At 37.9% G+C, this 27286-nt stretch overlaps 1 protein-coding gene across 4 annotated transcripts in view; it reads left to right on the forward strand.

Annotated features, from left to right (window-relative positions):
• LRBA (LPS responsive beige-like anchor protein) overlaps window positions 1-27286 on the forward strand; it is a 560234-nt gene that overhangs the window by 163404 nt on the left and 369544 nt on the right. For all 4 annotated transcript variants that reach the window (XM_055144432.1, XM_055144433.1, XM_055144431.1 and 1 more), the window contains one exon: window positions 11427-11491. In XM_055144432.1, the coding sequence (XP_055000407.1) occupies window positions 11427-11491 (65 nt within the window). The remainder of the gene's footprint in view (window positions 1-11426; window positions 11492-27286) is intronic.

Below are 27286 nucleotides of genomic sequence, written 5' to 3' on the forward strand. Positions count from 1 at the left end.
CTATTATCTTTTTACATATGGATCAAGATTGTAATTGCTTTTTGGAATTAGGCTGTCAGAAACCAACATGTAAATGAATTCAGAAAATGATTGAGATTAGCTAATGTATTTTGTGTAGCATTTTATTGAGATTTGCTAGTGAAATAAATACTCTATAATAGTATTGTTTTGTTGTGAAGCTTAGTATATATTCTCAAATTTTCAAAAGGCATTCAGAGAGTAAAAATAGGGATAATTATTAATTAGAAAATATTTACTTTTTTATTTTGCAAAATCATAACTAGGCATGAGATTTCTTGAACTCCTATCACATTATTAACATTCTTTTAAATTGTAAATATTATTCATATATTTATATTATGCAGTCATTTTATAAATTTACCATTTATTTTTCTTTGTTCATAATTTTTAAATTGTATGTTTACTTTGATTTTATGTTTAAAATGGAATAAAAATAAAGTAAGACATAACTTTTTTGGGGGTGGTTGAATCTTTTTTCTGGCTATGTTATAGTAAATATTATTACACACAAACTATAGGTTAGAAAACAAAACTTTTTTTCCCTAAAAATGCCTTCCTTTTTTAAATGCTTATAGTGCTATGTCCCTGTAAATAATTTTGAAGCATAAGATAATTTTTTTCTCTTCAATGATAAAGTTTTACTTAAATCTTACAAAATAAATGTTTGGTATATCAAGGAGGTGTATAGGATGCATGCAGAAAGCTGTTTGCCCCTAATTTCCTGAAATTAGTGTATTTTAAAAGTAATTCAATTAAAAATATATACACACATATTTATCTGTAGCTAGGTATATTAGATGAGATTAAGAAAATCTTTTAAAAATAGTCAACTGGTTTGTATTGTTTTATTGGAGTCTTTCATGTTTCCATCCAGCAGTCTCTAATGAACACGCCTTGTAATTTCAGTGCGGTCTTTGAGATTCCCTGAAGACTTGACTTGAGACCTCAAAGGGTAGCAATTGCCATATGTCTGGAGCACTGGAGCTGCCAAACACACTGACCATCTACTAATAGGACACATTTATGTAGCTCCTGAATGTGAAACCCTGATATAAGCTTAATGATGATCATCTGTTGAGAGCTTGTAGCTGGAAAGGGTTAGAGCAACTTTTGTCACCTGCTTTGAAATTAAGCTTTCTGTATGAATTAGTGAAAAATCTTGACTACATTGATACTTACTTGGAAGTTATTTAAGGGGTCATTATTGCCTGAAAAAGTTTTTTTTTTTTTGAAAAAGTTAAACAATTTTCAATGCACTTGTAAATTTATTACATTTAACATATGCTTAAATGCACCAGCAAGGGGATTTTTATCATTATTTTTAAATTATTTACAATGTAAACTTATTGCATAACATTGTATTGCTATTAGTCTTTTGAATTTTAATTTTTGTAATTTTTATTTTTTTAAATCCAACAAATACTTTCTCTGTATTCCATTTTTTATTTGTTAATTTCATAAATACATTAAAAAGTATTTGTTCAATGATTATAAACTGAAACATTTGATAATTCAACCATCCAAGTTCATTAGAATTTTTCTCTTTTCTCCCTTACCTCTGTAGGTCTCTCTTTGTGTGTGTATATATGTACATTTATTTATAAACAGGCATGATATTTGTACAAATTAGATCTACATTTTATATATGCAATGTTCACAAAAAATAACTGAAACAAAAGCTTATCAAAAAAAGCTGTATTTTATTTTATTTCATATAATGATTTGTTTTACCTTCAAAGGGACAGTGGAACAAAACCCGTACATTGCTATTGATGTAATATTCTTTCCTGGTATGTGGTTACTCAGACTCGTGTTAGATATGCTGTTGAGAGAGTGCTGACACAAAGTGCGAACCCTGCTGAAAAGTTCTTGATAGTTTATTCTGACCACTTAAGATTACTATATCTTTACCATGAATAAGTTTTCTCTAGTTTTGACCTTTAATCCCTGTGTAATATGTGGCTCTCAGTTTTATGTTAATACATTCCCTTCCTCATTTGAGCTCTTTTTTCTCTGGCCTCTGTTTGACTCCGAATAGTGTTTCTTTCATTTATTTTAGTAATTGAAGATTTATCAACCCAATTTAACTTATTTTACAAGGCTGTACAAATTGGTAGAATTTTAGAACCTTAATATTGACCTTCTATCATAGAACACCGCCTTTACATTTTTACAGTTTTTTATGAAGGGAAATGAAGCAGTTTCATATGAGTTGTGTCTTGGTAACTGGAGAGAGTCAAAGGGTAGGAGAGTGTACCTGCCTTGCAAGATGCCTTATGTTTAGTTCCTGGCACCACGTGCCCCCACAACTGCCTTTCATCCTGTGTACAGCCTAGTGGTCCCCAGGCACGGCTGATTTGAGTGACTCTGTTGTGCTGGCCTGAGAACCTCAATGTATCAGTATTCTAGGGGATGAAACTGGACTTTGAGAATTGCTCATGAGGCTCCCCTCAGAAGACAAATCATTTAAGATCCTGCTGTTAGTGGTTATTGGAAAGGAGAATGTTTTACTTCACTTAGCAATAGCAACATTAATTTTATTTGTAGGATATATAATAATTTAAAAATCAAATTTAGAGACAGAGAAATAATAGTCAGGGGCGAAGCACTTGCATGTGGCCAATCCCCTGTTCAGTCTCCACTTCTGCATATGGTTCCCAGAATACAGTGTTGTCTCCCAAGCAAATACATATGTAGATATATGCACTCTGAGTGCTGGGGACAGCCAGCTCCTAGTCTCTTTCTGATACAGTGGCTATAGGCACAGAACTCAGCCTTTTTGAAGTCTTTCACTCGGCATCCTCTGACTTAGGTTGGAGATTTAGTCTGGTGCAAACACTTTGGTAAGGTTTCCCATGCTTTTGAGTTGTCTGTGACTACAAGCCTGTCTGATTGTCTGGCAGCTTGAACCGGAAGAATGGGGCAGAGACTGAGTCTGTAGGACTGGAGTTGAATCTATTGCCCCTGTTGAGTGGAGCTGGAACTGGGACCCTACTTGATGGGACTCAGATCAGGATTGGCTGCTCCCATTCCAACTTAGTAGTGGTTATACCTTTTATTGGGTTCAAGATTGAGGTCTGGGGAGCTAATACAGGGGTTATGGTGCTTGTCTTACATCCTGCAGAATATGGCTCCTGAGCTTCACCAGGGGTCAACCTTCAACTCAGAGTCTGATTCTAGGTGTGGCTCAACCGTTCTTGGTCACTTCTTTCCTCACCCTTCAATTCCCTTCCTCCACACCCCCCAACCCCATCTCACCCCTCCCATCCCAAAATAAAAGACCCATGTCTTGAAACCCCATGACTTCTGAGTTTCAGTATAAAACTGAGTTCTGTGAGAAGCCTAAACATTCAACTCCTCAGTACAAACCTTTTGGGTGGGGACGTCAACTCAGGAGGCAACTCAGGTGTAGTGGCACCTAGACAGCAGCCTCAGAAGTGGCTGCTTCCAGCACATGCCAGCACTGGAAGTCCATTTTGTCTGACTCCACAACCTCCAGTCCGTCTCCAGCTCAGCAAGTGTTGGTATCACACTGATGTTTTATAAATCAGCACCCTCCCGCCCTTGGTTGGCATTTCTATCTGGGACTTGCTTTCCAGGCTACTGGTCCCCTTTCTCTCTGTCTCTGCATCTCCCCATCTTGCACTGAGAGGAAGCCTTCCTTAGCATTGGAGGTAACCATAGTTCTTCATTCTGCAGTTGTCTTGCTAAGGTGATGACTGCTTTCTCCAGAAAATTGTCCCAATGTGTGCTGTGCTGTTTGGTTTAAAAGTGTTCTAAAAGAGCTGTTGCTTTCAGCCATCATGGCCCTACCCAAATGATCAAATCTACAGACAGCTGTTTAGCTCACTTTGTGGAAGTTAGAATTCTACTAAAATAATGTAAATTAATATATAGAAGGTTAATGACTCTAGTTTACACTATATATGTTTATTGGTAATAGGGAGGAATAGCCCAGTTTGGTCAATAAAATCTTTTCCACCACACCCTAATAAAAGAAGTTCTCTGTTTAAGTATGCACTTTTGAAATTTGGTGAAACTACTACATTCAGTAGATTTTACTAGTATATACTATATTATCTTTGTTGTTACTGTGCTGTGAATTAAGAGCATTAGTAACCTAAGAGCATATTTTAGTAAAAATTGACTAGTCAACAGTTATAGCCTTAGGAAGTGATAGTCAATTAAATACAGCTTAGAACAGGTATGAAATTATTGACTCTGTTGTTTTGTTTTGAGTCCTTCCTTTCCAAAGTGCTGAAATGTGTTTTGAAATTACTTAGTTGCATTAGTGGTTGGATTTGAGGCTTTTAACGTGTTTTTTATCAATACCCCAGGGAAATGAATAACCAAGACCTTTAAACATACTATGCATTTTGCATCACTATATAATTGTAAATAGTGTGATGAAATATTGAAATGATCATGAAAAAAGAAAACCATTAAGCTTTCTTCCAACTATTAAAACTCACTAATGGTTATATTGAGCTGTGGTTTATGAAATTATTTAGGCTAACACCTTCTTTGATAATTGTTTTAAAAGTAGAGAAAAATGCTTTAGGATAACATGATGAATGTATTTGCCTTTTAGTTTAGGGAACTTCCTTAAGGATTATAACAAATGTTTTTAGTATGTAGAATATATGTTAGTTTTAATGAACAACTGAGTTTACTAGATATATTTTCCTATTATTGTGGGTTTCAGATTTTTTAAGTTATTATCACGTGTTTATGTGCCTAGTGTGTGATGTTTTATTAAATGGGAATACATTTAGTAAAATTCAGTGATTTTTTTGAGAATTGAATTTTTTATAGCAATACCCTAAATTATACATATCTCAGATGTGTAATTTTCCCTATTTTTAAAATTAGTGAAACGTTTTATTTTAGGTGATGAGATTGTAATCACAGTAAGTCAGCAAATGTGGTTTTATAAATAAATGGTTCTTAGAAAAATATGAAGCTTAATAAATTTGCAGTATTTAGAAGAAGCAGTAATAAATTTGTGCTTCTGAGGTTTTATAAAAATTGGACTCTCACTTTATATGTTTTCATGGCAAATTAGTCTTTGAAGAAAAAAACCAAGTTGTGTTTGACATACCAACTTAAATTTAGTGACTAAAGTTCTTTTTTGGGGTGGGGTTGTTTTGTTTTGGGGCCATACCTTGCTGTGCTCAGGGTTTTCTCCTTTCTCAGTGCTCAGGACTCAGTCCTGGCAGGCTCATGGGACCATATGAAATGCTGGGGGATTGGAATGTAGTGGCCATGTGATCCACCCAATGTGCTATTGCTCTGGCTCCTAGTCATTAAAATATTTTCAGTAGTAATATTTTAAAACTTTTTTTGTCTCTCATGTGATGGGCTCAGGTGGCCCCAGTTGTCCCCTCCAAATGATTCTTGGAGCCATCTACGCATGAACCTAGGACTGCATCTATTCAGGCCCTGAAGTATTGAGGATTCTCTGAGTCATCCCCGTAGTGCTCATGGCTCTCCAGGCCCAAACTTGTGGTACTTAGGATCTCCAGGGCTGCGCCCTGAGGAGATCAAGGCAGGGTTGGCTGCATGAAAGTGCTTTATCATCCCCGTATGATCATTTTATCATTGTTAACAACATCGAGGAATACGATCAACTGGTTCAGCACCTCCATGACTGTGTGAAGAATGCCGAAAGTGGGAAAGCCACAAACAGATGCCTGTCATTGGAAACTCTCGAGCTCATTCCCCAACGTTGTTTGGCATGAGGCTCAGGCAACCACAAACTAACGTCGGAGCTCGCAAAGCTGTGCAGAGAAGCGATAAAGGAAGACCTCAATGAGAGAAGAGCAGCAGTGTTGGCCAATGCGGGAGAAGACAGGAAAGGTATTCGCAATGCTCGCCTGTCCTTCACCAACTGACTGCCCTCCAATGTCCTGATGGATCTGTCACATCTTCCAGAAGGGCAACGGAGAGGATTATTCACAACAACTTCTTGGATCTCTTTGACAGCCATGTCCACCTGCCCACATACCGCACCTGTCCACATACCGCAGGGTGGATATGTCGTTCCCAACATCCTCCCTTCCAAAATCCAACACACCATTTCCTTGGTAAAGATATGTATAGCACCCAGTCCAGATAAGGTCAGGTCAGACCTGAACACCTGAAGAATCTGCCGCCAGTACTTGTCAATACACTGGCTTGGCTCTTAACACACTACCTGTCCGAATGCAAGGTTCCGTCCCAATGAAAAAATAGCAGGATCGTCCTGTTGTATAAGAAGGGAGACATCCACGACATCGGCAACTATTGCCCAATCTGCCTGTTATCTGTCGTCTACAAGTTGTTCACTTGAGTCATCCTGCATAGAATAGGCAGAACACTAGACCAAGGGACAACCATGTGAGCAAGCCAGGTTCCGAAAAGGATTCAGCACGATCGACCATATCCACATAGCGACCAAGCTCATTGAAGTTTCTTGAGAGTTCAAGATGCCACTCTGTCTAACATTCATCAATTTAAAGAAGGCCTTCAATTTTGTTGAGACTGAAGTGGTCATCAAAACCTTAGCCAAAAAGGGTGTTCATCAAGATCCTCCACGAGCTGTATTACGGATTCACCACCAGGATCTCACCATTCTACAAGGAAGTGATCATTGATGTAAAGAGAGAGGTTAGGCATGGTGATACCATGTCACCGAAACTCTTCAGTGCCACCCTCAAGAATGTCATGTGATGATTGGAATGGGAAGGAATGGGAGTGAAGATAGACGGTCGGCAACTACACAACCTCCACTTCGCTGATGACTTAGTTCTCATAACACCAAACATTAACCAAGCTCTAATGTTTTAAGTGATGTAGAAAATGCTACAAATGCTGGCTGACTTGGACCGGGAGTGTGGAAAGGTTGGACTGCAGCTGAATCTCAGCAAAACAGTGTTCATGAAAAACGAACTAGTCCCTGACATTTCATTTGCTCTCAAGGGAATGAACATCTCCGAATGCAGCAGTTATGTGTACCTGGGTTGAGACCTCAACATGAGGAACGACTTGGTGTCAGAACTGCACAGGAGGAAGAGAGGAGCATGGAACGCCTTCAAGAGCATTGAAGAAGTGGTTAAGAGGACGAAGAACCTCCGGCTCTGGGCACATCTTTTCGACTCCACCGTTCATCCTTCACTAACATAAGCCTCAGACCTGGGCCCTACGAAAACAGGACGAGAATTCGGGAATCACAAAGAGGAATCGAAAAAGCTATGCTTGGAGTATCACGTTTAACTGAAGTGAGAGAAGGAATCCAGAGTTCCGACCTCCGTTGATGGTCAAGAATCAGGGACTCTGTCTCATTTGCCCAGGTGGCAAAAATCAGATGGGCGGACACGTAATGCGATTCAGAGATGACCGCTGGAATAGAGCTGTTAGTGACTGGATTCCACGGGACGTCAAAAGACCTCGTGGCCGCCCACCAACAAGATAGTTAGACTTCTTCAAAACCCTGAATGAACAGTTTGAGGCTCTTCCTGTTCCTGGAGCAAGTAGATTTCATTGGGCTACACTAGCACGTGACAGGGATGAATGGAGACATTATGGGCACCTGCTCTAGCAAATCGAAGGTCAACGGGATGACAAGTGACATCCTCTGTACTATTTCTGTGGCACTAACTGGTAATTGTTTTATAGTTATATGATTTTTATCTAGTTTTCTAAATCACTTAGATTATATTATTTAAAATATTTGTGATATTTGTCATACTTCATTTTATATTTCATGTAAAAATGTATATATATAAATAAAATGAAAATTGTATGTAAAATTTGTATATCTAGGGCACTTGTTGTACCCATGTGGTAGTTTGAATCTTGTGACTTAAAAATCCCTACCTGTTTTAAAGTTTGATCAGACAAAACAGATTGAGAATAATGGTCATAGATGCTTTTGAAATTAAAATACTAACTTAAGCCCAAAACTCCAAGTGGTCCCGGCCGCCGGAAGTCACACCCTCGACCCACCCTTGGCGCCATCTTGCCACAATCCACAGAGAAGCGGCAGGCATTTTGGTGAGCAACGCGGCCCGGAAAATGCTCCGGACCCGAATTGGGGCCAACAACACCCGGAGCCAGAAGGAGGAGGTGCAGCCAGCACACCTTCTCCAGATGGAGCCCTGGCGACACTGAGCAGCAACTAACACGGCTCCGGGATTCGGGACTGGGACACATCCGAGCCACGCGGCCGCTAACGCAGCTGCACGACCTTTTCTAAAACCTGAAAACATACAATCTTTTAATGGAAAACTAATTATCAAATGCTTCCTTAATAGGGTTATCTTGTTTGGGGGTATAACTCTAACTCCCACAACAATAGTGAGTTTTGTGTTGAAATATGGAACGTAATCAAGGTGAATAGAAAATTAAGTGAAATTCATCAGTTATACAGTTGGGGTGGGGGGCGGGGGGTATACCGGGGATTTTGGTGGTGGAATATGGGCACTGGTGAAGGGATGGTGTTTGAATACGGTATAACTGAGACATAAACCTGAGAACTGTGGAACTTTCCACATGGTGATAAAATAAAATAAAAAAAAAAATTTAAAAAAAATCGATTGGAAAAAAAAATAAAATAAAATACAAAAATAAAATAAAATAAAATACTAACTTAAAGTTCCGGAGGTCTGGGTTCCAGAGTAGACCTTCATGCTCAAGGCCATTCTTCACATGCTCAAACTAGCCTCATGCATGAAGGAACCGGCAGAGGCACCCAGGTGTGCAGGACCCGGGGCTGAGATCTCCAAGCCTGCTCGGATCTGGACTGGGCCTCCTCCACCCAGATTCCTCATTTTCCAATAGCTTGGCAGCCACTCCCACAAACTGCTCCGGGTGCTGTGTAATCCTATCAACTGACAAGATCCAGAGACTAATAAACAAAGGTCGCAGAAGCATGCGGCCTCTTATAGCCTAGATATTCTTCTTTTGGAGAACCAGGCAAGCTACCGAAAGTATCCTGCCCACACAGCAGAGCCTGACAAGCTCCCCACGGTGTATTCGATATGCCAAAAACAGTAACAATAATGGGTCTCATTCCCCTCACCCTGAAAGAGCCTCCAATGTGGCACCATTGAGAAGGATGAGTAAAGAGAGGCTGCTAAAATCTCAGGGCTAGGACGAATGGAGATGCTACTGGCACCTGCTCGAACAAATTCATGAACAATGGGATGGCAATGATACTTCAAGTATTTTCATATTGACAGGGGAGAGGGCTGAAAGGCTGGTATACTTGCTGGTCCCTGAACACTGTCAACAGTTTTCCTCAACCCACATAAAAAGTTTTATAAGATACTCTCTTGCATTTTTTTCTTCTAGTAGTAGAAGTTTCTTCTGTTAGTATTTTCTTATTGATATTATGATATAGATCCGCTAACTGCACAGCGGTAGGGCGTTCGTCTTTCATGAGGACAACTCATATTCGATTCCTCCGCCCCTCTCTGAGAGCCCGGAAAGCTACCGAGAGTATCGCGCCCGTGGGGCAGAGCCTGGCAAGCTACCCGTGCGTATTGGATATGCCAAAAACAGGAACAATACGTCTGTCATGAGAGACATTACTGGTGCCCGCTCGAACAAATCGATGAGCAACGGGATGACAGTGACAGTGACAGTGACAGATCCGCTAACATTTGTATTAAGGTTTCTTGGTCATTTTAGTTTTATAACCATTTAGTTACTTGGATTTAAAAAAAATTAAAAAAATTTCCTAAATTAGAGATTAAAGGAAAAAAGTGGAAACCAAGGAGGACTCTTGAAAAAGCAAAAACATAGTGAAATAGAACAGTCATCAGGGTAAAATTTACACTGTAAATTTACACTGTAAAGCCCAACCGCTGTGCTATCTCTCCAGCCCAAAATTTCTATAGAATTTAAATTTATTTTATTAAAATATAAACATGATTTCAGGTAAGAAATGGTAAATATACCAGCATGGTTTTTGTTTTGTACTTTATAGAAAATAGTTGGAGAGTATTAAATAATATAGGTGAACATAATGTAGGTGAAATATAAGGGCTACTTTTGAATGTTTTCATAGATATTATGTACATATTTCAGTTCTTTAATAACCACATACATAGTATACATAGTATACAGTATATATACTGACTGGCTTTTTCCAAATCTAAGTATATTTTAACAATGGTGGCCAGGGTTTGTTGTAATAACACTTTATGTTATTACATACTCAGTGATGCTCAGGGAATGCTCCTAGTTCTGTGCTTGAGAGTCTGTCCCCAGAGGGCTCCACGCAAGGCAACACTTTAACCCCTCTATTATCTCTTTGGCCCCCTGAAGAAACAATTTTTAAGTATGTTTTGAGATGAAGATTTTAAAAAATTTATTTATGCATATTCTGAATGATTTCCTTCCTGGGATTTTCAGTGTATCACTTACTCATAAAGAATATAGTTAATTGGGCCAGAGAGATAGTACAACAGGTAGGGCACTTGCCTTGCACATGGCCAACCCAAGTTGGATCCCCTGATTCCCTGTGGTCCCGTGAGCCCCACCAGGAGTAATTCCTGGGTGCAGAGCCAGGAGTCACTCGTCAGCATTGCCAGTTGTTACCTAAAGACAAAACCAAAAATACATAGTTAATAAATTTAAGTAATCTTTTGCTAATTGTGTGGTTTTTCTGCTCAGAAGTGATAAAGCAAATTCATTTGGAGTTATTGTCTTTCCCCAATGCATGATCAATTTTTGTTATAATGTATGCTATATTTAGGGTCAGAATGATAGTGCAGCATGTATGGCACCTGCCATGCAGGTGTCTGACTTGTCTGACCTAACACCACATATGGTCCACCGGGCACCATCAGAAATTATCTTGAGCATAGAGTCAGGCGTAAATCCCGAGCACAGCTGGGTATGGCAAAACAAAAATAGGTGCTGTATTTATGAATTTTATTAAACTAAATATTTTTCTCTCTTTTGTGGTAATAGATTTATTTCTTTTTTTAATAAATAAAAATAAAACCACTCTTTTTGGTCTTTTTTTTCCCCCCCTTCTAGCCCCCAACTGTTTCAGTTAAATTAATATATAATGGCATAGAACAAAAAGAACAAGATATAAGTAGTCTTATTTAATTTATATAGCACCAAATGTTGCTAACTTGTTTAATTTGTGTGTGTGTGTGTGTGTTTTGTGTGTGTGTTGCTGAAAATGTCACCTAGGCCTCTCGTGAATGAGGCATATGCTCTACATTGAGCCAGGGCCCATAGTTAAGTTTTCAATATCAGCTGTTCGCAGAACTGTAGTGTATAGAAAGCATATTTCATTAAACTTTTAAGAACTAAGGTATAAAATGATATGAGTGGTTTTTATAATTATTTCAGAGAAATAGGTTATTGAGTAAGATTTGTTCAACTTTTTTTTTTTTTGCTTTTAGGAGTGGCAGAATTCTATTCAGAAGAATGCAGGCCTTGCTTTTATTGAACTTGTCAATGAAGGAAGGTAATCTATTTTATATACATTTGTCTTTGACTTAAAAATCTTTCTTGTGCCCTTGGAACTGATATTTTGTGTGCTGTGTTTTACTGTTTTTGCAAGCTGTAAGCTCAGATATTGATCATAACAAATATGCCAATATGTTTAACTCTTAGTATGGTATTAGTTATAGATATTTTGGTAGATTTTTTTTGTGGACTAAGTTGCACTATATTTATTGTGTGCTGAGAGTATTTATAAAATATGTGTTTTGTTTTGTCAGATGCTTTTTTTCATTTTCTTGATGTAATCACATGATTTTTCTTTTTTAGCTTATTGCTGTGATTATGATAATTGATTTTGGGATATTGAACTGGTTTTGTATTCCTGTAATAATTCGTATTTGGTAGTGGTATATAAGTTTGTTGTTGTTGTATTAGATTTTGTCCATTAATTTAAAGAAGTTGCTTTCTGGGGCCTAGTTTGCTGACTTCTCTCTTTTGTGGTATAGTATTATTAATGTTGGTTCTGAGCTTTTTCAAGCATTTTTACATTTTTTAATATGACTTTATAGTGGCCTCTTTCTCTACAGTGTACAGACCAGCCAATGTTTTCTCAAAAGTCTTAGTGAAAGATTTAATTATGACTGATACATTCATTTTTGTGGGCAGTTTCAGTATCTATGCTAGTGTTTCCTTTATGATGAACATTTTTTGGGGGAATTGGGTTAGCACACCTGGCAGTGCTTGGAGCTACTCTAGCATAGTGTTTGTGGGCCATGCCTTGCTTCTCTAGTGTCGTGTTGGTGAGCTGTGCCTCATTACTCTAGTGTAGTGTTTGGGAACCAGGGTGTACAGGTCATCGAATCTGGGGGTCCTGCATTAAAAGCATGTACTCCAGACCTTTGAGCCCTCTTTGGACCCCTGGAAATTTTTAATTCTTTAGTGTATACAAACATAAAGATGTGTGGCATTCTTGTTAAGCTATTTAATATATACACTATATATTTTTTCACTCTTTAGAATATATAATCACAAGGGCCCACACAGTTATGGATGTGTGGGATTCATACATATAAGTGATCTTATATGTATACTATGTAAGTGTGGTTCTTTCTTTAAAATAAAAAAAATTAATTTTGTTTATTTGGTGGGGGGTTGTGGTCTCCCAACTGGTGTGCAGGACCCCATGGAACTCCTCCATTTGACTTCTCTTCAACCATGGCTGACCACATGATGCCTGGGGGACCCGGTGTTATACTGGGGATTACACCAGGGTTTGCATTATACAGAATGTGTACCCCTCTGGTCTCCTGTGCACCTTAATTATAAATAAGACCTTAATTATAAATAAGGCCTTAATTATAAAAAGACTGCAGTCAGTTTGTATTTGTTATTTTATGTAATTTTAAAAACTTTTTTATTGAATCATTGTGAGATTTACCCTTACAAAGCTGTTCATGATTGGATTTCAGTCATCCAGTATTCCAACACCCATTCTTCCACCAGTTGTTTTCCATAAAAAATTTTCACTCTCTTCTCTGAAGTTGCTGATTTGCAGAGGCAACTCGAGACTACAGAAAGTAACAGCACCTTTTTGTGTTTGGTGCCAGAAAGGATCCATATGGATTGTTTGTTCTTAATCAGTGTTTAGCTGATGTGAATAAAATTAGTAAATGAATTTTGTTGTTTATCTTTTGTCAGCTTATAGAACGCTGAATTATTTATTTCATTTCGCTCTGCTTGTTTTTCTGTGAGAGAGGGTTAACTTCACTTTATTCCACAATAACTGCAAAGTCAACCTTCAGATCTTTATATGAGTTCTGGTTCAGATCTCACATTTTTAGAGAAATCATCTCTGACTACTATTACCTCATTATGAAACCTTCCTCCTATCTTATATCTTGTTCTTTTTTCATTTTTTAAAAATCTTTGTTTCTTCTAAAGTACAAATCCTCTGAGGATTTGCTTCCTATTTTCTTGTATATGGTTGTATTCCTTGCTCCTGAAAACTATGACAGTGAGAAAATGTTTATATTTAATTAATGAGATTTTTTTTCTAAAAATACATTGTCTTTGCTTTTTTTTTTTTAAAGAAATATTTTATTGAACCACCGTGAAAACAAAAAAAAAATACAAAGCTTTCAGGTTTAAGTCACAGTCAAATACTGATTAAACCACCATCCCTTCATCAGTGTACATGTTCCACCACCAAGAACCCCAATAAACCCCCCTCCCACCCCACCCCCCATCTAAGTAGCTGATGATATTCCCATTATTCTCTCTATATATTGAGTACATTTCATATTTCCATACAGAACTCACTATTGTTGATTGGAAATTTTCCCCAACATCAGGCCTGCTGAATAAGCATCATCTAATAAATTCTCTTCCTTGGTAAAGGTGAAGACTTTGAGTGTGCGCGGCCGCGATAGCGGCCGCGCGGTTTTGGGTTTCTAATATTTTAGCTCAGTTCACAGTCAAAATGCATGGCTGCAAGAATCTGCTCTGGTGCCAAAATGGGTTAGGAGACCTCAGGATCACAGTCAGTAGGCGGGAGGCTCTGCTTCTCGTGCCGCGGCTCTTGGTTCATCTCTGGGCGGAGGCGCGCCAAGAACACCTCCCCTCCCAGGATCACCTACAGGCTACGTCACTAAAGAAAGTCCTACCTCCTGGTGTAGGGGTCTTAGAGGGTGGCTCTCACCGCGTGGCTGCTGCCGCTGCCGCCATTTTCGCTCAGAAAAATGGGGTGGAGAGGGAAAAAAATCCCTCCCCGGGCTGCGCGAGGTTGTAGTTCAGTTCGCAGTCAAAATGCATGGCTGCAAGAATCTGCTCTGGTGCCAAAATGGGTTAGGAGACCTCAGGATCACAGTCAGTAGGCGGGAGGCTCTGCTTCTCGTGCCGTGGCTCTTGGTTCATCTCTGGGCGGAACTGTCTTTGTAGTTTTGATTTTAGTCATTGATATTTTTATGTAAATACTTCTTCTTAAGGAATTCATATTCAATCTTAGCAATCACTAGGTACCTGATATTTCTTTGTGCTTTTTAAAACCAAAGTAAAGGAAAATACAGGGGCTGGATAGATAGTTCCGGCCCTTACCCTGCACATGCTGATAGAGATCCAGTGTCCAGCGTTCCCTGTATTCCCTAGAGCACTGTCAGGAGTGATCCCTGAACACTGAGCCAGGAAGAAGACCTGAAAGCTGGGTGTGGCCCTGGTCCCCTGCCAATGCATAAAACTCACCTCCCCCAATTCATAAAATATTCAGCATCAGTAATTTGTATGTTCTGTGAAGAAGTAGCATCTCAGATACAAATGTTCTTATTCAGAAAAACTGATTATTATTATTATAACTTTTGGGGGAGGGAAGAACTGTTTGAATTTCTCATGTTCTATCAGTCATACTCCCTTTCTGATTTCTTATCTGTGCTTATTTTACCTTTTTGACTGTTAGCCTCCTTGTGGTAAGAATTTTTTTTCCCCCTTTGGTGTTTAGAATATAGAAAGCAAAAAGCCTTTAAGTATTAAGAATGTTAGAAATAAACAGCTTTTGAAATGAAATTAGTATTCATTGATGAAATTTTGGAGGTAATATTTGGCACTTTCATTATATTTTAGGGACAGACCATCCATGTTTCTAAGTCAGTGGATTTGATTTTCCTTTTATAAATTTTCAATAGGAATGAATGCATTTGTGAAGTAGTTTGGCTTGTTCAGTTCCTAGTGTTAGTCCCAAGGGCAAGAATAAGTAATAAGGGGTTTTCTTTTCACTACAGAGACCAACCTTTTTATTTTTCCTTTCCTATTATGTAAGTCTGACCTGCCTTGACCTCATTTATAGAGTAGTTGCTATAAATTTTGTCCTTGATTAATGTTTTATTAGTGTAAATAACATGAAGACCTTTACAGACAGAGTCTATAGCATAAGGTTTATCGAACTTGATGGGTATCATTAGCAAATCAATTACTTAGGTCAGACATAAGTAATTGTTTTGTAGAAATGTTTCTCTTAACTTACCTGTTTAATTGATAAGATACCCTCTCTATAAATGAATTGTTCTGTTTTGTGTTCAGTTACTATTTTTTTTTATGTAAATAGTCCACTTTAAATTTATGGAAAGAAAACAAATAACAGACATAGTCAAATGACATTTCCTTATCTATTTTACTCAGTGAAAACACAATAAAAGTATAAGTGAAAAATTAAATTTTAACTTTTATATATGACTTTTATTATTCTTGAATCATAATCTTGTTATGAATCTCCTTTATCTCCTTTTTTAATGTATGCGTCTTAAAAGAATTTCATATTTTTGAAAGACACCACTTTATTTAACAGTTAAAAAATTTTCAAACAATATTAAAGCTTTCTTTTAGAAATATTTGTGCTGCTGTGATCACATTAATAGGGGATAGGAAAGTTAATTATCACTCTTGCTTTTGGCCTCTTTAAATAAAATGAAAATGTTCAGTGTATTTGTGTTCTTGATTTTATTTTATACAGCTTTTATCTTTACCTTAAAGTATGTTTAATTGAAAAATGTATTTATATTTGTTTATTATGCTTTTCTAGTAGCCAGATACCCTACATGCAAGGCATGTGCTCCCCTGATGACCCACACCCTGGCCCCTGAAAAGCGTTCTTAATGAACTGACTTCACTATAGCCCTCGATTACATTTTTTTTAACTAAATGTTGCCAATAAGTCTTAAAAAACCTTTTTAAAAAAATTTGGAAAGGGATTAGATTTTATATTTTGCTTTCCTCTTTTCCTTATTATTCTTAGTTTCTTAGCATCACTTCCAAAATTTTAGCATCTCAATATTGATGTTGATTTTGCCAGCAGCAATACATTTGTGTTCTGGGTAGCTTTCTTTCATTTTTCATTCTTGCAGCCAGCCTACCACTTCTCCAGCATACTTGTTTTGAACGAGTACTTTAAGATCTGATGTTGTTTCACACATCTGTAAGTGATCAAGGCAACAGCTCCATAAGACATTACTGTGTCTTTTTTTTTTTTTTTTGGCTTTTTGGGTCACACCTGGCAATGCACAGGGGTTACTCCTGGCTCTGCACTCAGGAATTACCCCTGGCCGTGCTCAGGGGACCATACGGGATGCTGGGAATTGAACTCGGGTTGGCCGTGTGCAAGGCAAACGCCCTACCTGCTGTGCTATTGCTCCAGCCCCGACATCACTGTGTCTTTATCTTCACTTGTTTCACTCGTGTTAAAAGGAACAATGATTGGATGTAAATCATCTCGTAAATTTTATATACATAGGTCAACCTGTTTTGTTCTTATACTCAGATATTCTTATAGTCAGATATTCTGAAACTGTACATGCTCCCTATAGTAAAATGTGTATGGTGGTCCGGGAGATAATTCAAAGTGCTGAGTGCAGGCTTCTCATTTGGGAGCCCTGCTTTTGTTCCCTGGCACCATGGAGTACCCTGAGTACCACCATACATGGCCCTAAAACAACAATAACAAAATTAATATAAAAAGTAATAGCCAAGGTATTCCAAAACACCAAATATTAATTTGAGAGGATAGAAGTACACCTATGTTCTTTGTAGTTCTGCAAATAGCCAGCATATTGAAATCACTGAAATGTCCAACAGCACGTGAATGGATAAAGAGATTGTTGTATATATACACAATGCGATACTCCATAGCTAATAACAAAAGATGAATTTTGCAGTTTGCTGCAATTTGGGTGGAACTGGAGGGTATTATGTTAAGCAAAATTAGAGGGAGAAGGACAAATGATGTATGATCTAATTAATCTATTATTTAAAAAGAAACAAAACACAGAAACAGATAGTGTGAGGGGCTGGAGCGATAGCACAGCTGGTAGGGCGTTTGCCTTGTACGCAGCTGTCCGGAGTTCGATTCCCAGCATCCCATATGGTCCTCTGAGCACCACCAGGAGTAATTCATGAGTGCAGAGCCAGGAATAACCCCTGTGCATCTCCAGGTGTGACCCAAAAAGCAAAAAAAGAAACAGTGTGAAGTGATTATAAATCCTTGGCCTTTAATTACAAAACTGAGATTTCCATGCAGTGGAAGGAGAATTTGGGGTTGGAGTAGGAAGAAGCAGACTATAAGGGATCTGAGGACAGCGGCAAAGGGTCTTATGCACTCTAATGGTGGTGGAGATGCAGTACCTTTGTACACTAAAACCGTAAATGCTAACATTCCATGTTACCTAAGATACAGCAAATATTAAAATAATTTAAAAAGACAATGGCAGATCACAAGCCTCAGCACAATCAAATTATTGTAGCATACTCAAATCATGCATTTGGGCTCTTCTGTGAGAGAAATAGACTTTTCTATTGTGTATGTTTTCACAGAGGGGCCCAGAGAGCTGTAGTACAGCAGGTAGTGCACTTGCCTCGTGCATTCTTGACCCAGGTTTGATCTTTGGCACCGCATACATTACAGTTTCCTAATTCCTGAGTATCTAGGTCAGTCCTCACTTCACTACTCCCCAAAGGAAGTAAGACACATCTAATGTGTTTTCTTAACTTTTCCTGTCATTATATTTCAAAATATAAATGCAATCCTATCAACATTAGTTTCAATTCTTAATGGTAAAAATCATGGGAGTTGTAGACTATGGGACCTATGTTCAAGGTACAATTTTACAGTTTGTTAAAGATAAAATTATTATAGACAGAGGTTTGAGCAGTATCATATCATTGCTGCAAAATAGACTTTCATATTCTAGAACTTAGTTGGATTGATGATACAGTTTTGTGTAGGAGATTGTTTAGAAAATGTGATATTCTTTTAAATATTAGATTATTTAAATCTAATTATTTAAATATTTATTAATTTTGAAGGTCTAATGATTTATTAAGAGAATTAGAATTTTTCTCCCTTGTATTATAATACACATATTTTTCTTATTTATTTCCCGTCAAGTGTTTTGGTGTGAACTACAGTTATGTAATCAAATTAATTTTTCTTTTAATTCTTTATTTTAAATTTTAAAATAAATTTTATTTTGAATTTTATAAATTCAAATTTACATTTGAATCTAAATATTTTAAGTTGAATATTTTATATTGAAATTATTTTTCCTTTTACGTCTTTATTTTAAATTATTATATTAAATTTTTTTTCCATTTAATTCTCTAAAATTTAAATCTGGGTCTCTTACTACAGATAATATGACATTTTATTTAGTATACCTTATGTTTTGAATCTTATGTTGAATCTTTCACATGCATTTTTCTACTCAAAAGATTTTTTTTTAGTTATTGCCTAGTGTTTTGATCTGATTATGGTAAATATGATGATGATAGGTTTGTGATTTTCACCCTCTAAAAATACTGAACAGGCTAGAATTCAGGGCTTAGGTTTTTGGCAGTACCAGATTTGTTTACTATTGCTCAGAAACACCAAAATATATAATTGATAAAATTATATATAAATGGTAGTGTGAATTCTACATACCTGTAGAATGTGTTTATGTAGAAGTTTTAAATCTAAATGAATTATTTGTATGACAACAGTAAGGAAAAAGGGGCAAAATGCAGGTGGGAGAAAATTAAAACTTAATTTTAATAAGATTAAATTAAGCAAAATTCAGACAGTCCTTTAAGGAAAAAGAAATATGCCCATTAACCTTGAACCTGTTCTGGACTCTGGAGAGTCAGCATGACACAATAGCTACTTTCACCCTAGTGTGTATGTACGTGTCTTTTAATTGAAGCATATAATGTGAGATGTACAATAGTGATAGGATCTTTGTATATGTTGCCAAATGAGTAGAGCAGTGACCTCTGATTTATGTACAGATGGTTTATTTGAAATAAGCTTCAATTCTTCTTGTTTCAGAGCCATTTCTGGTGGTGCTCAGGGACTGCTCCAGGCCTGGAGCTCTGAGGTTGCTCTTAGCAGTGTTTGGGAGACCATGTGGTGGCAGGGATCAAATTCGAGGCTCCCTCATGCAAGGTGCACACTCCAGCCCTTTGCGTATCTCTCTGACCCCCTCGGAGTATTATTTCTTTGGCATAGATAATAAAAGAAATTAAAAGCTTATGTTAAATTATGTTTAAAGGTAATTACTTGCTATGAGAAAGTTAAAACTGTGTGGAAAGGAGTAAAAGAGAAAGAGAGAGAGGAAGAGAGAGAGAGTGGGGGTGAGAGAAGGAAAGAGAGGAGTATGTTTAATTTTAAGCAAGTAAGATCAGAGTAGGGGTATATTTGAACAGAAATTCTAATCTGAATACTGAGTGGAGGTAAATAGAATTATTTTCACACTAATTTAAATTTCCTTCGTGACTTTTTAAAAAAGATATATGCATAGGTATATGAAAATCTGTTTTTTATAGTCATAAGAATTTCTTTGATACAGACCATGTCTGGTTGTAAATTGGTTCTTCTGCTGTCATTCTAGCCTTTCTGCTACTATGAGTTTTAAAATACCCAGCTAGTGGTTTTAGTAGCTGTTCTGCAAAATACGTTTGTAAAAATCATTTGTTGTCAGCCTGTGATCTTTATGGTATATTTGAAATTCATATTAAGTTTCTAAACTTTTCTTTTGGGGAATTACTGCTTTTGCAAGAACTTCTGTTTCCATTTCAATTTCTGTAAAGTTCATGAATGCATTGTAACCTCTCGGATTATGGATGTAGGTGTCCAGAAACAGAAAGACCAGGAGCCTTCACTGCTCTCAGTTGAGAAACATGTCTAACTGTGTGTGCAGTCTGTTAACTAAAAAAATTGTTTAAACATATTTGGGCTGGAGAGATAGTAGAGCAGAAAGGACACTTGCCTTGCACGTGGCTGACCTGGGTTTGATTCCCAGCACTGTACATGGTCTCCCCAAGTACAGTCAGGATCCCGAGTGCAGAGCCAGGAGTAAGCCCTGAGCACCACTTGGGTGTGGCCCCTAAACCAAAATAAGAAAAAATATTCTTTATAGGTCACAGGTCTGTTCTGAGGTTTCCTACATCACAACATTTGTACCGCTTAAACCTGTGAGAGTTATTATTGGAAAAGAGTGATAATTTAAGGATTTTTGTGATACTGAACTATTGAACATTTCTTATTTATGTGGGATAGTGAGGGACAGATATAATGGACAGAAATGCAGTTAGATAAGAAATTGATAATAATCATAGCATAAAAGTAGTTAATAGTTAACTTCAGAGTTACATTCTCTGAAGTTAGATTTTAGTAGTTACTGTATTACTGAACGGTGATTTTATAAACATTTTTTCCACTTAGATTTGGTTTGTGACTACTTTTTGTAAATTCTAGAGAAAGTAAAAAGTTCTAATAATTGCCAGTTGAGGATAATCCTGTATATGCTCTCCATTGGGGTATAAAAATGTGATAACATTTCCCTTCTCATTAGTGGTGAAGATGTTTAGTAAAAAAAAAGCTGACAGTTGCTGCTAATAGGGGTCACAGCAAGCCCAGAAAATTCTGAGTGAAAATGTGTGTATGTGCTTATCCAAGGTCTAGACTAATATAATCAGATGTGGACAATACACTGTAATGTAGTTATGGGAGATGGTTGTCATCATTACTGTTATTTATTGAGCCTCTAGTGTGAATCTGTTCTAGTTGGTCACTTGATAGGGCTGTTTGTTTCCTAAGGCTGACACAAGCAGTTTTTCCCTTCCTTGCTCTGTAAGTATAAATTATACATAGTTTCCTTCTTAATATTGAAATATGTGAATCATTTTGTGCTCTGCATTTAGATATTCAATCTGTAGTAAACAGTTTTGTGAGATGCTTATTATATTATGTAAAGTTAAGCTTTACATAATAAAGTTAAACTTGATCTCTAAGATTTTTGTTAGAAAGAATAGTACAAATTTGATGAAATTATAGTTGCTAAATACTGTATAATTTGCATGCTTAGGAAAGTAAGCATATATAGGGAAAATTTTCTCTTAGAAAAATGAAATTATTAAATATTTTTTACATCTGTTTATGAAATTATTTTATACTTTCTATAACGAAAAGTCATATTTCTTGTGTTTAATTTAAGGTAAATGAGAGACATATACTCTGTGTCTTCTGCAATACAGGATTTAAAAGAATTTTATAAACAGTGATGGAAAATATGCATTTCCTTTCCTCTCTAAAAGCAGTAACCAATATTTTACATGCATCTTAATCACATTTTATAATATGCTTACATATAGTTTGGTAGTAAAATTTTTATTATACTATGAAATTATTTTAGATTTACAATTCTGATAGTCATTTCTAGTAGTTCTAGATTTTTTTCAATTACCAGATAAATTTATATACTTGAGAATATTTAAAGGTTAGTTACAAATTACCATTTATAAAATATAGATTGAGTGTAACTTACCTGAGCAGTAATATATACTGGATGCTATGATCTATTAAATAAAAAAGAATTAAGTATAAGATGTGTTTTTCTAAATTGTGGTCTGATAGGATGAATAGAGTAATATACCGTACTGTCTAACAGGATTTTTATGAGGTACTGTGTAACAAAAATAGAATTCTTTGATGAATCAAATTGCAGAATATTCTTTAGAGAGAAAGAGGGATTGAGTGGCTAATATATGATAATAAAAATTTTAGATATAAAAAAAGGTTGAAGAATTAGTGAGTGGGGTACTCGTTTTCTATTATTTTTTGGTGTATATTTATTGAATATATTCTGTGTGGCAGAAAATTTCTGGAGGCCAAAATTATAGCTGTTAATTAGATTGTTATTATAACAGACAGAAAAATCACACAGTCCATCTAGTAATAAGTTGTAAGAAAACAAAAAGAGGATAGTATGATGAGAGTGAGGAGGGAAAAGGCCAATATGGAATGTTTAGAAAAGAATTTGAAGAAGTAACACTTGATTTTAATGAAGAGTAGTAGCCTACCAGCATGAGACTTTGGTGATAATTTAAGAAAGTTGTTGAGGAAGGAATATTATTTATATATAATTGAAAGGACTGGAGATACAGAACAGTGGGTAAGGCACTTGGCTTGCATGCCGCCCACCCAAGTTTGGCTCTGGCACCCATGTGGTCCCTTTGAATCTATTACGAGTGATCCCTGAGCGAGTACAAAGCCAGGAGTAAGCCCTGAGCAGTGCTAGGTGTGGCTGAAAACGAACAAAAACCAAACCCAAAAACCACCCTGTAAAAGGCCAGAATGATTGGAACAAAAATGCAAGAGAGAGCATAATATTCAGAGATGTCTTTCAGAAATGTTTAGTTTTCAGCTCAACTAAAGCACTGCAAGGTATGGGTAAGAGATTTGGATTTAATCTTATTAAGAAAACTTATGCAGAATTGTAAGCAGAAAAATGGAATGATGGGTTTTAGTTGTCGTGTTTTATTTTTTGACTTATTTAACTGAAGTGTTTATTTTGAAAAAAATTGACTTATTTACTGTGGTAAAATATGTGTGTGTAACACAAAATTTGCCACTGTAATTTTCTGTAGTGACATTAATCACTACCACTCCTCTATAGAGCATATTTTGTTTGTAATATTGTGACTGCCTCTAAATCCCTACTGCTTCCTCTATTCAGCTGCTTCCCCAAACTCTGAAATCTTAATTGTAATTTCTGCTGATATATATATATATATATTTTTTGTGGGGATTTGTGCAGTGGGAATCAAACCCAGGGCCTCACACATGCAAGGTAACTGCTTTACCACGGAGGTCCATCCACAGGCCCTCATTTATAATTTCTGTGAATTTGACTATATCTGTTAGTCGAATCATATCATACTTTTCCTTTGCATCTTGGCGATTTTCTCTTCATATAATGTCTTCAATGTCTTAATGTCTCTCATATGTTATAATACACGTCAGAGTTGCTTTCCTTCTTAAATATAACCTACATGTATAATTATGGGTGTGCTTCCGTTTCCCCTCCATAACGGATGTTGCTATTGTGACGGCACATATGTCATACCTATGCACACGTCAGACTGTGGTGCTCAGTTGTTTGAGTTGTGCTCTTGGTGTTCACAGGTCAGGCAGCTGTGCTTGCACACTCAGCTGCAGTGCTCTTCTTTTCAGTCAGGGGCTCGCATGTGCTTGCCACTACCACACTCTGTAGTCATGGTGCTTGTGCCTGGTTGTATTGCTTGCTGGGGTGGCCACAATAACTGCCCCCCGCCCCCCACACTCACATACGTTCAGACCTACGTTCCTTCTACCATTTTAGATTTATTCTGCAAATTCCTACTTCTAAATATTTCTTTTTTTTTTTTTTTTTTGCTTTTTGGGTCATACCTGGTGATGCTCAGGGGTTACTCCTGGCTTTGCACTCAGGAATTACTCCTGGTGGTGCTCAGGCTCAGGGAACCATATGGGATGCTGGGAATTGAACTTGGGTCGGCTGCATGCAAGGCAAATGCCCTACCTGCTGTGCTATCACTCCAGCCCCTCTAAAACTTTTTTTTTTTTAGGAAGTCAAGAATTTTGTAGTTAAGTGGATGGGCATGAAAAGTTTCATGCTGAGTGAAATGAGTCAGAAAGAGAGAGACAGACATAGAAAGACTGCACTCATCTATGGTATATAGAATATCAGAGTGGGAGACTAATACCCAAGAACTGTAGAAATAAGTACCAGGAGGTTGACCCCATGGCTTCGCGGCTGGCCTCACGTTCCGGGGAAAGGGCAACTCAGAGAAGTGATCACCAACTACATTGTAGTTGAAGGCCATGTGGGGGAAGGGAGTTGCGGGCTGAATGAGGGCTAGAGACTGAGCACAGCGGCCACTCAACACCTTTATTGCAAACCACAACAGCTAATTAGAGAGAGAGAACAGAAGGGAATGCCCTGCCACAGTGGCAGGGTGGGGTGGGGGGGAGATGGGAGTGGGGAGGGTGGGAGGGACGCCGGGTTTACGGGTGGTGGAGAATGGGCACTGGTGAAGGGATGGGTTCCCGAACTTTGTATGAGGTAATTATAAGCACAAAAGTGTATAAATCTGTAACTGTACCCTCACGGTGATTCTCTAATTAAAAATAAATAAATTATAAAAATAAATAAATAAATAAAACTTTTTTTTTTTAAAAACGAGATAATGCTGCGTTATAACACTATGTAATAAAGTTTCAGGTGTAGATCATTAAAAATCCACATATGTCTATACTATATTGTGTTACACCCCTAAAAATTTCTGTCCTTCACCGTATAGTTAACTCATTTGGTGTTTGTCAGCATGCAGATTGTTACAACATGCCACCTGCATGGCAGAGCTTGGCAAGCTACCTGTAGCGTATTCGATGTATCAAAAACGGGTCTCATTCCCCTGACCCTGGAAGAGCCCCCAATATGGCAGTGTTGAGAAAGATGAGCAAGTAAAGGCTGCTAACATCTCAGGGCTGAACTAGGCTGCCAAAATGAAGAACTAAAATGACTGCCTGCAGTCGTTTTAAATGACTTTTAATGCATGTACACTGGCATTGGAAGCATCCATCGAGGACCTGATGGTGCAAGCACAGAAGATCAAGTATGATGGCATTGGATTGACTGAGATAAGAAAGCATCGATCACATCACACTGTTTTCGACACTGGAGAAGAACTGTTCCTTGGATCATGCAACAGTAGAGGCATCGGTGTTGGTCAACGCGAACTTGGCCATGAGCATTGATTGAATGCCTAACAACTCAAATCAGACGCTTATGTTTAAATAGATGTGGCTCATTGCTGTCTGTCTATAGTTGTTGTCTATGCACCAACCTCCAACTACAACGAGGAAGAAACTGAGAAGTTCTACGTGGAGCTGGAGAAGTTCTATAAAAGAAGACACACCTTCTACAAGGTCATTGTCGGTGATTTCAATGCCAAGATAGGACTGAGACGGTCACCTGAAGAACGCCACTTCGGGACCCACAGCCTAGAATGAAATGAATAGGGTGAGAGACTGTCTGAGTTTATCATGTTGACCAAGACCATCCATGGTAACACACAGTTCCAGAAGGCCAAATCTAAACGTTGGACATGGGAATCTCCCAGTGGACAGTTCCACAACGAAATTGACCACATCATATTCAATCGATGGTTTTGCCTGACTGATGTCACTGTTGTCCCAAAATTCGAAACGGGATAAAACCACCATCTCCTTCATGTGAAATTCTGCTTCTTGGAGTGGAGAGAAAGGGCTGCAAAATTTAAGAAGAGAACTCCCAGAATGACCACCAAGTGGGAGCTCTTTGGCACTATTGCAGCAATATGGGAAGATGCTGTTGTTGACAACATCGACGAGGAATATGATCGACTGGTTCAGCACCTCTATGATTGTGCAAGGAACGCCGAGAGAGAGAGAAAGCCGCAAACAGATGCCTGTCTTTGGAAACTCTGGAGCTCATTTGCTAATGTGGTTTGGTGCGAGCCTCAGGCAATCATAAGGTAATGTTCAAACTCACACAACTGTGCAGAGAAGTTATAAAGGAAGACCTCAAAGAGAGAAGAGCAGCTGTGTTGGCTGATGCAGTAGAAGCTGGCAAAAGTATTCGCACCACCTGTCCTTTGCCAACTATAAGACCAAGATGACTGCCCTCCGGTGTCCTGATGGATCTATCACATTTTCCAGAAGGGCAATGGAAAAGGTTATCCACGACTTTTTCTTGGATCTCGTCGATAGCCATGTCCATCTGCCTACATACCAAATTCCGTACGATAGATATTTTGTTTCCAGCATTCTCCTTTCCAAAATCGACACACCATTTCATCGGTAAAGATGCGTACAGCACCTGGTCCAGACAAGGTCAGACCCGAACACCTGAAGAATCTGCCACCAGTACTTATCAGTACACTGGCTCAGCTCTTAACATGCTACCTGTCTGAATGCAACGTTCTGTCTCAATGGAAAACCAGCAGGACCGTCCTGTTGTACAAGAAGGAAGACATTCATGACATTGGCAACTATCGCCTGATCTGCCTATTGTCTGTGGTCAAGAAGTTATTCACTCGAGTCATCCTGAGTAGGATTGGTAGAACACCAGACGAAGGACAACCATGCGAGCAAGCCGGGTTCCGAAAAGGATTCAGCACGATTGACCATATCCCCACAGTGACCAAGCTCATGGGGGTTTTGCGAGAGTTCAAGATGCTGCTCTGTCTAACATTTGTTGAGTTAAAGAAGGCTTTTGATTCTGTTGAGACTGATGCAGTCATTGAAATCCTAGCCAAACAGGGTGTTCAAACTCAGTACATCAGGATCCTTCATGAGCTGTATTACGGATTCACCACCAGGATCTCATCATTTTCAAGGAAGTGATCATCGCTGTAGAGAGAGGGGTTTGGCAGGGCAATACCATTTCACTGAAACTCTTCAATGCCACCCTTGAGAATGTCATGTGATGACTGGAATGGAAAGGAATGGGTGTGAAGATAGATGGTCAGCAACTACACTACCTCCGCTTTGCTGATGACATCTTTCTAATAACACCAAACATTAGCCAAATGGCACGAATGCTGGCGGATTTCCACCGTGAGTATGGAAAGTTCAAACTACAGCTGAGTCTCACAAAGACAATCATGAAATCCTGTTGATCATTGAATTGCTTGAGTGGTCTCATTAACCTCTCCATTTGTCCTGTCCCTTAATTTTAGAAACCTCTCTCTACTCGGCCTTCCCAAGGATGCCACATTGGAGGCTCTTTCAGGGTCAGGGGAATGAGATCCAGCTGGTTACTGGATTTGGCATACAGATACACCATGGGAAGCTTGCGAGGCTGTCCCATGTGGGCAGGAAACTCTTAGTAGCTTGCTAGTTTCTCCCAGAGGGAGAAGTAAGTTATAAGATATTGCTTCTGGGAGCTTTTAAGTCTCTGGATGTGGGCCTTGATGGGAT

The sequence above is a fragment of the Sorex araneus genome, chromosome 7, assembly GCF_027595985.1.
Source record: "Sorex araneus isolate mSorAra2 chromosome 7, mSorAra2.pri, whole genome shotgun sequence".
Taxonomy (NCBI): Eukaryota; Metazoa; Chordata; class Mammalia; order Eulipotyphla; family Soricidae; genus Sorex; species Sorex araneus.